This window comes from Capsicum annuum, chromosome 10 (assembly GCF_002878395.1).
Source record: "Capsicum annuum cultivar UCD-10X-F1 chromosome 10, UCD10Xv1.1, whole genome shotgun sequence".
Taxonomy (NCBI): domain Eukaryota; kingdom Viridiplantae; phylum Streptophyta; class Magnoliopsida; order Solanales; family Solanaceae; genus Capsicum; species Capsicum annuum.
Window position 1 is genome coordinate 167,214,885 of NC_061120.1, and position 12,101 is coordinate 167,226,985.

At 33.9% G+C, this 12,101-nt stretch overlaps 1 protein-coding gene across 1 annotated transcript; it reads left to right on the forward strand.

The window, feature by feature from the left end:
- Positions 1–8,189: 8,189 nt before the first annotated feature.
- On the forward strand, positions 8,190–11,651 carry LOC107843316 (protein FAR-RED-ELONGATED HYPOCOTYL 1-LIKE). Its single transcript, XM_016687551.2, has 3 exons — positions 8,190–8,568; positions 10,236–10,900; positions 11,396–11,651. The coding sequence occupies exons 1-3, from the start codon at positions 8,528–8,530 to the stop codon at positions 11,467–11,469; spliced, it is 780 nt and encodes a 259-aa protein (XP_016543037.2). The 5' UTR covers positions 8,190–8,527; the 3' UTR covers positions 11,470–11,651.
- Positions 11,652–12,101: the final 450 nt, after the last annotated feature.

A 12,101-nucleotide genomic window follows, 5' to 3' on the forward strand; every position in this document is an offset into this window, starting at 1 on the left:
TTCATTAATTTGCTTATCTTGGTTGTTGATTTATAGGGTTAATTGTATGATCATGGTTTCCCAACCTCTAATCTTTTACATAATTTGGACATTACAACTACATCGTTGAACGGGGATTTAATAATCCAATTAAGTTAATTAAATCTATGATCCTACGTTTGAATCAAGTCGAGCATCTAAGTACATCCCTGTCATAAACGTTAAGTTTAATTCTTTATTTTATAAAAGAATAAAACTCAAACTTTATTTATTCTCATGTTCTATCTCTCTATTCTCTCTCCCGTGATCAAAAGATCGATAATATATGTATTTTATGGGTGATCAATCCATAAAATAATTAAAACAAGAATAAACAAACAACCAAATATGATAAGCAAAATTAATTGAAATTAATCCAAAATAATGGTACTCATGTTCTTGGCTTTAACCTCAAAAAGAGGATTTTTAGCCACTAATATTCATAATTACAATCCAAATAATTGAATATATGGTATGAAAAATTAAAAGCTAAATAAAAAATAAAATTTAATTAACCGTGTAGCAGCTCCGCAATTTTTTTCTCCAATCCGTGTCCAATGTTCCTGTACGTGTCCACATTCCCAGGTTGTGACCATCTGTCCACCTAACTAATGTCTCCCCCTTTGATAATTGTCTCCAGGTAATATATATATATGTGCATATAATATTCCTATTCTCATAGTGAGTGGGACTAAAGAAAAGATTCCCCTGCTTTGATTTTCGTGCCCTCCTTATTTTACTTAAAATTAGACAAGCCACACTGTGTCGGCGCATTATCATTTGTTTTGGATTGAATCATCGACGCGACGCATCAACTTCGTGTCATTGTACTGAAAATTGAGTTCAAAATTTTGGTTAAGTGTTGATCGTCCTATTATTTGCCTCTATCTTTTATAGTATATTTTTAATAAATTTTTAGTCTTTAAATCATCAATATATCACTATATTTAGTTCATAAAGCCTCCTATAATATCACACATAATATATTAAAGATCAAAACAACATAATATTCTCAACGACGGATCAAAACAAGAGCTAAGATAAAGCAAATTTGTAATGATCTTCCACTTATTATTTCGACTCTTGACTAAATTAAATAAAACTTTACCTATTACAAACAAGTTATTCCACTCATAATTACACCATTAAAAAATTTGGAACAAATTAAACACATTAGAATCCACCGAAATCAACTAGACACACAACTAGATCAAGCTAGTAAATCTAGTTTTCCGAGTTAAACTTTAAATGACTCAATTAAGCACAAACTTATTTGAAAAATACTTTGAACATTGTAATTACATGCTTAGGCACTTAAATGCTTATTTATATCAATATTATCACGTTAAGCACACGAATTGCTTTCAAAACAAGGCAAAATAAGCTAGAATAATGATACCAAAGTATATAAAATCACCTCAGATCATCACCCCAGACTTAGATCTTTATTCGTCTTCGAACAACTCTTTACTCTAAGCATAAAAATTTGAGGTGATGCTACACTTCTACTAAAATAAAGACACTCAAGCTAGTACTACAATGACTACACAGAATACAAGTTTCTATACAAAGCACGTTATTTATGCAATTGATAGCTCATGAATACTACTCCAAAACATCCTAGCCTCAAGAATAGTTGGCAAACTCATGCTTATCATTCAATTAAGGATATCATACAAAGCACTCACATTCATCAAATATGTGCCCATCACAACAAGAGAGTTACCCATAATCACTCATAATAAAGCAATTTATAATATAATGGGTACAAGAATCAAATTATGCTCACTCTCACAAAGAATTCACAAGTTACACATAATGAATCGTAGGGTTGCCATTAGTGTAATGCTCTATTAATATCGGAATGATAAACTTAGGATCAATTAAGTCTTTTTCGGGTTGTAATGTAGGCTAAGGGAAGGGTAGGAACTATTTGGGATAGTGACTAACCTCTCTAAGCGCTTTAATACACTACATTATACATTTAAAATCACTCTTCAACAACCAAATTACACTTATGCATTCATCCATACCTTTTATTTTTGCCCCATCTCTTTTAAGTATTTTCACACACTTGGTGAACGTATAGTTTACTACCACATAAATCAATTTTTCTCTTTTTTCCAGCCATGGAAATATTTCTCGCATAAATTATATCACATACATCCACCACGCATCAACTATTAACACCAATAACTATTACCTTGGGGCATCAATTTCATCTTTTTCTTCTTCAATTTCTCAAACTCCTTACTCAATTATTGTTTTTTTTTTTACTAAAGCACTTAGGAGCTTTATGGATCAAATTATGCTCTATCAAAGAAGGGATTAGGCTACATATGAAGCTAACAAAGAAAAAGCTAAAGGCCCAATGGGGGTTAACTAGGATAATGCACAAGGGTAGGTCAAATAAAAGGTATAAAACAAGGTTATCAAAGAAATGCCTAAATCATCTCCTAAACCCACATTCTTTAGTTTGTTTCACACACACACCGGGCAAGTTCTAGACATCACATGCAATAAGGAATATACAAAAACTCACGCCACACATGGCACAGACTCAACTCAATAGGATCATCATAAACTCCTAACCAAACAATAGCGCAAATTCAAATTTAAGCCAACAAGAACAAGAGTCATAAACATGAGCCTAAGAGTCTCAAAAATAGCAATTCACTCATTCAACATGTTTTTACCAAACAAACCCACTTGCATTATGTAATAAAAAATAGCACCAACAAGAATATCTCACCCACTTGCATCATGTAATTAAAAATAGCACCAACAAGGATATCTCACTTATTCCTATCCTAAAAAATTTTAAATTGAGCCAAAATTTAAGAATTTTTCTCTCCCCACACTTAAAAATCTACTTTATCTTCAAAGTGAATTTTTAAAATAAGAGATAGAAATGCTCCCTGAGGCCTCTAGGCCTAGCTAGTAGCATCTTTTTGCATCAAGAAGGTTCGAGGACCCCATATCAGTTTTTGCCATGCTCATTAGCTCAGGTTTTCGGTACTCAGCCTTTCCATCAACCTGTGACTTAATAAAAACAAAAACTACGTGAAATAAAACTAAAAACTAAAAATAAAACATACCTTAGCTTGGGTTTCCTCCCAAGAAGTGCCTAATTTAGTGTCGCGGCATGACCCATATCAACTTTTTCCTCCATCTTGAGGTTATGAATTTCACCCCCAACATTGCATTTGTCTTTTTGCCTCGCTCATAGGGTGGTGGTATAAAGATTAAGGAATCAAGTAATAGAATATGCATGGTAAACCACTCGTCCTTAAAGTGAGGTGTATTTTTATATTGCTTATCTAATGTAAAATCAAGAATATAGGATTCTTGTTCCTCATCTTCACACTCTTTCACTATTTTAAATGATTCCACAGACAATATATCATCTAAAAATAATGTAGAAAAGTACTTTGAGTGAGGCCCAACCAATCCTACTTCAAAATTTACACTATCTACTACACACTCACTTTTTTTCACCTTCTCAATTTCTGTCTCAAGATAAAGATGACAATTGAGTGACTGTGATTCATGTGTTTGCACCACAAATTGGCTAATGTCCTCCTCATATTTTTCCTTGCTTAGCCACTGTAGACATAGTGGCAGTGGTAACTCTTCAACCTGTTCGACAACTTTAGTTTTCGAGTACTCAGACTTACTCGAATTATCAACAACTTTCTCTATAACTGGTTGGAGGGTCAATTCTGCATCTATCTCTAATTTATTATTCATTTGCTTTGCAGTCTCCCTCTGGTTCTTCATGTATACCAACAACTCATTCTGAGATGCTAAAATTTATTTCATTAACTCTTTCAAATTGCTCATTTGAGTTGTAGCCTGCATGTTTGGTTGTTGTTACTGAAACTGGTGGTGGTTGTTCTATGATTGAATTTGTGGCTAATTCTACCCCATTTGATTGTAGTAGTTTATATAATTTTGCCTTTGATCATAACCCACAAACATTACTGAATCAGAATTGACAGTACACATATCTTAAGTATGACCACTATTGCCACAAACCATACAACATATAGAATTGTCATCACTCGAAAATCATCTATCCCAAGCTGACATATTAAGAAGTGTGATAAAAAGAGAATATAAAAGAAAATAAAAGAAACTAAACAAAAACTATTTACAACTCAATATAGAAAAACTAAAAATAAAATAGTTGCCTAATTACAAGTCCCTAGCAACGGCACCAAAAACTTGACAGCTCCGAAGCGCACACGCAAGCGTATGTGGTCTTATCAAGTAGTAAAGTGGCTTCAAAAAATCCCAAGTATCAATCTCTCAGGGACTTGCGTTCGCCGCCTATCCAATTCTAGTTTAACCAATTACGGAGAGTAGCAAATAGAATTTTAGAATTGTAAATTAAAAATAAAATACACAATGCGTAAAAACAAAGTACTTGGAACAATCAATGGGAGAAAGTTCAGGGTTAAAGCACTTCGAACAATTATACTAGGTTATTGAATTTCCTTCATTAATTTGCTTATCTTGGTTGTTGATTCGTAGGGTTAATTGCATGATCATGGTTTCTCAACCTCTAATCTTTTACCTAATTTGGACATTACAACTACATCGTTGAGCGGGAATGTAATAATCTAATTAAATTAATTAATTATATCATCCTACATTTGAATCAAGTAGGGCAACTAAGTACATCCTTGTCCTAAACGCTAAGTTTAATTCTTTATTTTATAAAAGAATAAAAACGCAAACTTTGTTTATTCCCATGTTCTATCTCCCTATTCTCTCTCCCAGATAAAAATATCGACAATATATATATTTTATGGGTGATCGATCCATAAAATAGTTAAAACAAGAATAAACAAACAACCAAATATGGTAAATAAAATTAATTGAAATTAATCCAAAATAATGATACTCATGTTCTTGGTTTAAACCTAAAAAAAAAAAAATTTTTAGCCATTAATATTCATAATCACAATCCAAATAATTAAATACATGATATAAAAAATTAAAAGCTAAATAAAAAATAAAATCTAATTAACCGTGTAGCAGCACCGTAATTGTTTTCTCCAATCCGTGTCCAATGCTCCTGTACGTATCCACGTTCCCAGGTTGTGACCAGCTGTCCACCTAATTAATGTCTCCCCCTTTGATAATTGTCCCCAGGTAATATATATATATATATATATATCATAGTGAGTGGGATTAAAGAAAAGATTCTCCCTGCTTTGATTTCCGTGCCCTCCTTATTTGACTTAAAATTGGACAAGCCACACTGTGTCGGCGCATTATCATTTGTTTTGAATTGAATCATCGACGCCACGCGTCAACTTCGTGTCGGGGTACTGAAAATTACGTTCAAAATTTTAGTTAAGTGTTCATCGTCCTATTTTTTGTTTATGTCTTTTGTAGTATATTTTTAATGAATTTTTAATTTTTAAATTATTAATATATCATTATATTTAGCTCATAAAGCCTCATATAATATCACACACTACATATTAAAGATCAAAACAACACAATATTCTCAACAACGAATCAAAATAAGAGCTAAGATAAGTCAAATTCGCAATGATCTTTCACTTATTATTCCGACTCTTGACTTAATTAAATAAACTTTGTCCATTACAAATAAGTTATTTTACTCATAATTACACCATTAAAATATTTGAAACAAATTAAACACATTAGAATTCACCGAAATCAACTAGACACACAACTAGCTCAAGCTAGTAAAACTAATTTTCTGAATTGAACTCTAAATGACTCAATTAAGCACAAACTTGTTTGAAAAATACTTTGAATATTGTAATCACGTGCTTGGACACTTAAATGCTTATTTATATCAATATTATCACCTTAAGCACACGAATTGCTCTCAAAACAAGGAAAAATAAACTAGAATAATGATAACAAAGTGTATAAAATCACCTCAGATCAGTAAGATCACCTCAGATCAGTAAGATCAACAAAAAGAGACGTCTTCCCATGACTTGCGGTGCTTAACTCCATGACATGGCTTGTGTTCTCCAAATATTCGTGGTTTGATTCCTTGTAGCATGTATAAAAATTCTCGATGCATTCCTTAAACGCACATTTCAATAATAGATATTTCAAAAAGACGATCTTTGCAGTTCAAATTCAAAGAACTCCATCGATTGATGTAATGCATTACAGGTTCTTCCTTTCTTTACTTAGTACCAATCAACTCTATCATGCTCACAGTTTATCGAGTGCTGTAAAATCGATTGACAAATTCCTTCTCAAGTTGATCCCAACTATCAGTTGATTCATGTTCTAGGTCGATATACCAGTTGAATGCGTTCTCTTTTAATGAACGGACAAACTGTTTTATTATGAGGTTACCATATGTTCCAGCGTTACTACAAGTTTCGACAAAGTGGACAATATGTTGCCTCAGGTTTTACTTGCCATTAAATTGTTGCAACCTGGTGGTTGATAGTTCATCGGCATGGGTAGACAATTAATTCGTCGTGTATAAGGCTTAGTATAATACAATGAACTCTGTGGTACTCCGTCATATTGTGCCCTGATAGAGTTAGTTATCATGTCTTGCAACTGTTGAACAGACAAAGCTACAACTGAAGTAGACTATTTCTCCTTTTGTAATTTGGACATTGCAAATGACTCAGCAACATTCTTCTTTTGCAGAGTAAAATCGGGTTTATAAGCAGGGACATGACTCGATTCTCCAGGTGCAAAGGACTTCAACTTGTTCATAAGTTGAGCAATTTGAAGATCTTTATCCTCAGCAGATTTCTTTAAAACTTCAATAACTTGTTCCATCATTGCAAACTTCTCATTTATATCAGTTGCATCAACCATTAAGGCGTTGACTTTTATTAAAATTAGAAAACCCATTGAATCTTCAGATTTACTAAAATTGATGTCAGCCTTAGGGAGTTCATCACATAGCAAGGATGTCAAGTTGCCCTCCGGGGTTACAATTCCAGCATATAAATGGGCTTACTATGTTTTGAAGTCCAAAATAATTTTAGATCGAGGCAAATATGGATCAAATTCAAATTTTGTATGATTTTGCTCCAATAAACTTTTATATTTCTACAATACATCTCAATTTTAATCCTGGATATGAAAAAACTTGGCAGGAAGTGATGCCCCAAATGAATCCTATCTAGAGCAAAGTCGAATTTCAATGTGTGGATCTTATCCGAAGCAAATTTAAATTGATCGAAATTTAATATAGATATCAAATGGTGGGAATTAAAAAAATGAGAGATTTTTAGGTGCAAATCAAATTAATCGGGTTTGGGTTCGGGATTGAAGGTGAATCGTAAACATGAAGTAAAAACAAAAGAAGATGCTACTAGTTAATGAGTAATGACAAAGGACAAGGGGGCCATCTTCCATAATCCCTCGTGGACTCGATGCTCCTTTCCTAGTCAGCTACCATGCACATTTGCCCACACTCCTTACTACACCGTGCTCAAAGTCCCCGTAGTTTTTTTATTTTTCAATTTTATTGATCGAACAAAAAAGACAGAGATTTGGATGAGAAACACCCTTCTTGAAATACACTTCTTGAAAATCTTGTAATCTCTAGGTTGCCAAATTGAGTATATCATTGCTCCATACAATGCTGCCGCAATCTCCATTTTAGCTTGGCCGCATCAATACTAGGAGTTTGGTGTGAGATATAAGACATAATAATTTTAGAATAAAATATAGAATTATTTTATCGATTGGTTGGAGGTAGTATAACTTAGTCTCGAGATTATTTTTTCTCATTTATATTATAGTAATGAAATAACTAATTTTAGAATAACTCTTTTTCGACCAAACACCCCTTAATAAAGTATTCTCTTTAAAAAAAATTTATATATAGTTTTGTATCAAGTAAATTACGAAAAAATAAAGTGAAACGGATGCAAGTAAAATAGAACCTCCTCTAAACCCTCCCCCCACCCCCACGCCCCCCAAAAAAAGGAAGTAGTGAAGAGTGCACGTGCTGCAAACTCGAGTGATGGAATTTCATAAATTTGGTACTGAGATAGATAATTGTACTGCCATGCCTCCAATAACCAACTAAGAACTAAAAATAAAAAATAAAAAATTAATACTCCAATAATTAAATTTTTTTTAATAAAATAATTTACGGGATAAAAGTAAAGACTGTGTATACATCATTTTTCCTCAAATTGCACTGATGAAATTATATTGAATGCATTATTATTGTTATTACAATCACACAAATATGTATAATATAATTCTTAAAATGAAAATTTAAATTCCATATACAGTTAAAAAAACTTCAGATAAATTAAAACGGAGTATAATTTAAGTGCAATCATTTACATAATTTGATGCAGGTATAGTGGATTATAATTAAATTCCAACTTCATCATATAGTATAATAATATAGTCTAGTGTCACCTTCACCCCCCATCTCCCCATCTACTTTCTGCATTCTCCCAATGGGTCATAATAATCCGTACACCTAAATTCCTTCATTTTTTTTCGAGCTGCAAAAAATATGGAGGATGAAGATATGCATATCTGTCCTCATATCAACAGGTTTTTTAAAATTAATTTGGGTCTCTTTTTTATTTAATTTATGTTTGTTAGTTCACTGCTACTTGGATTTTAGTTAAGTTTATTTGGCTTATTCAAGTTAGTCAACTAGTTGATGTAGTTGTATTTTTTGATGGATCTACTTTCTTTAGAGTTAGTTACTTTTTTTTTTTTTTTTTTAATTACTCTAAAAAGTATTAAGCTAGAAAAAAGATGGATCATCAAATTTAACTTTTATGCCAAGTATTTAAAATTTGGGTATTTTTCCTGTTTGTGAAATTTGAGAAATTCAGTTCCACTATATTTTCAAATGCTATTTACAGATATACTTCGATTCGTAGATTACGAGTAATCTAGTAGCTTAGTTGGTCGACTAAGTTGACTAAGTGACCTTTCAGCTCGTCCGTAGGTTCTATTCCTCATCTTATAATCCCTTCGCTACTCCCAATAAGAAGTGATCAGTAGATTATGCTGTTTGATTCCGGGCTATCTTTTTTTTTTTTCTTTTCAGCCATTTGGTATTTGGAACTCACTGGGCCTAACTAATCTAGGTTCGTTTTGCCTACAAATCATTTAAGGGGAAGACTTCCTACTGGGAATTGTTCTATTCCTAGAGCTCGAACCTGAGACTTGTGGCTGTGTTAAGGGTGGAGGGAGTTTGATTCTAGGTTATCAATACTTTATGAAGCATTCCGTGGCATTATTAAATGTTGCTCGGACTCTCCAAAAATGCAGTTGGTTGTGTGTCGGATTTTCCAAAACTAGTGCATTTTTTGGAGGATCCGACATGAGAAATTTGGAGAGTACGGTAAACAAAGGTATTACTTCAGCATCATTTATGCATCTCAAATGGATAAGAAAAGAGATGAACTATATTAGCAGGAGACTTACCAAGATATCTCAATTCCAGTGACTGAAATAAAAGGATATGTTTTTTCAAGTGTGACCGCAACAATCTTACAATCTTCTAGAATCAGCTTGGCATGCTTTCACAGCTTTTGTCCCTCAAATACCGAATATATTTGAAGCGTAGATATTGAAGCAAACTTATACCAATAATGAAAAGGAAAAAGTGAGAAACAAAAGTTCATACAAAAATGACGTCCTTCTTTTCCTTAATCTTCCAAGTCTTAATGTGAGAAACGGAGTCCATCAACAGTAGCCTCAACACAGTTGTGGATCTTAAGTTTTTGAACTCATTGAGTTCAGATGGAGCGTACTCAGTAGTATAGAGAAGAACAATAAAGTGCAGTTATTGTCATTGCGGTGAAAATGTGTATTGTAGCTCTTCCAAACTTAGTTTCAGCCTGTGTCAGTTTTGCACTTTCCTGTTATGATTCGAGAGGTTGTTTCTGATGTAGATTTTCTACCTATTCCTAAAACAAGTGGTTAGCATATGCTGCATCATTGTAAAAGATGAACTAATGTGAACTAAGTTTCTGTATGCTTAGATGTAGCTTTCAAATTTTAATTTATTTCCATGAAATCTGCTTTTCAAACTTCAACCAAGTAAGAGAAGGTTGTCTGCATGTTTGTATTGGTTGATACTTAAATTTTCCTCTAGCCCTTTGAAACGGATCATATATGACTATGACTTCATATTTTGAATTATTCTATACTGGACCAAATCTATGTTTCACATCCTCATACTGGTTTGCTTATTGTACCAGTGTTGATATGAGCAAGTTGCTACCTACCAGCCTTGCGTACTTAAATAAGAAAAGAAAGTTTCAAGCTGAACAATTGGGAATGCCTCTACCAAAACATGTGTGCTCGTATCATAGTTCTGCTGAATGTAGTTCTTCACATCCTGGCGTAGAGGCTAAGGAGTCTTTGGCATGCATGAGTACAGTAGAAAATGCTGCAAGGGTCCAGGATGATGATTCAGAACTCGAATCTGAGAATGGCAGCAATTGCTTCTCTGGAGATGCTGACTCTGTCACGTCTCACGAGGCTAAAATTCATCCTGGATATCTGAAATCATGTTCGTCCGATCAGGCTTCAACGTCATCTGTTAATTTGGGTGGTGACTGGTCCAGAAATGTCCTTTATTCTTTGGAGAGCAGATCAATAACAAAATTAATGCCTGATAGGTCAGAGCAATCCCCTACTGGCAGAGGATGGGGTATTCTACATCATGGTTCTGGATGCCACCCATCAATGGATTATGAGGAGCATTTGTTGGGATTTGGGAATCATGGGGATTGCACTTGCGCAGAATGCAGAACTGAGGACATTGAGCTGGCAATGGAAAAAGAACTTGAAAATTTGCTAAACTCCAATGTGAATCCAAACAATTATGTTCTTTCATCAGGAAGATGGACTGTTAACCAAGGTAACTTAGTTTTCCACTTTCTCTTTTCCTTTTCTTTCTCATGAGAGTTGTGAGGCTGATAGGGGTTCTTAAATATTTGGTCTTTGAGCTGTTCAAGGGGTCTCTTGTATGTCGATTATCACACTATTTTATTAGATTATCTTTTTTGTTATGCTTTCTATAGTATCTGCCTTGATATGCTTTTTCTTGAGCCATGGGTCTATCGGAAACAACCTCTCTACCTTCCAAGGTAGGGGTAAGGTCTGTGTAACCTCTACCCTCCCTAGACCCCACTTGTGGGATTACACGAGGTAATGTTGTAGTTGTTGTTCAACTGTCCAAGTTCTAGTTATCTCATCATCTTCACCTTTCATAGTTAGCCGATAGCATGTTCAGTCAAAAATGAAAACCTCTTTGCACCATTAGTTGCATGCCTCTCATCTGTCCATGTATTTTTGTACAGAATACGTGGTTTTTTGGCTTGCTTAGATGATACATATTTCTCTTTTGATGCAGATTCACAGCCAAGTTCCACGAAACTAACCATTGATAAAGAGTTTGAGCAGTACTTTTCCATGCTTATGATGTAACAGAAACCATTCAGTTCGAAAGGCTGGCTTATATGTCGTTAATAATTGGTTTCAAATGGCTTGTTTATATGGTGCTATTATTTGCTATTGTATGCATCCCTTGTAGCAACAGAAACAAATATGAGAACTTGGTAATGTAACTGCCCCAAATGGTTATTGTACAGAAGCTTTTGCTTGCCTAATTCATCTTTAGTATCTTTATAAAATCAATTCTCTTCTTGAGAAATGTGGCTAAATTTTCTTGCAGGACAGTGCTTCTGTAGCTCGAAAACTCTTCTACTTTCTATTTACTAGCTTTTGATCTCGCATCTATCGTAATCAGCCTCTCCACCTCCATGGTAGGGGTAAGGTCTGTTAAATCAACATAGAAACACACCACAGATTCACATAAAATCAAGAAAACCTATAAAGTAGCAGAATATGTGAGAGGAAAGGTGCGTACCTTTATCCGCCATTATATCAGATAACCGATGACGAACAAGGTTGAGTCTTCCGCTCCTTTGCTTATGACGGCTGACAGATTATGAGAATACGTCTTAAAGTCTGGAAAGGGGACCTAGCTTTATATTTATAGGCTTAAAAGCCTTAACCTAGTGCACTCCCATTATGGGCTCACAGGTTTACTACAGGCG

Excerpts from the sequence above, each read along its gene's own strand:
- LOC107843316 (XM_016687551.2), top strand. The coding sequence starts at position 8,528 with ATGGAGGATGAAGATATGCATATCTGTCCTCATATCAACAG. Across the intron at positions 8,569-10,235 it reads ATCTGTCCTCATATCAACAG|TGTTGATATGAGCAAGTTGC; the intron begins GTTTTTTAAAAT and ends TTATTGTACCAG. Across the intron at positions 10,901-11,395 it reads AAGATGGACTGTTAACCAAG|ATTCACAGCCAAGTTCCACG; the intron begins GTAACTTAGTTT and ends CTTTTGATGCAG.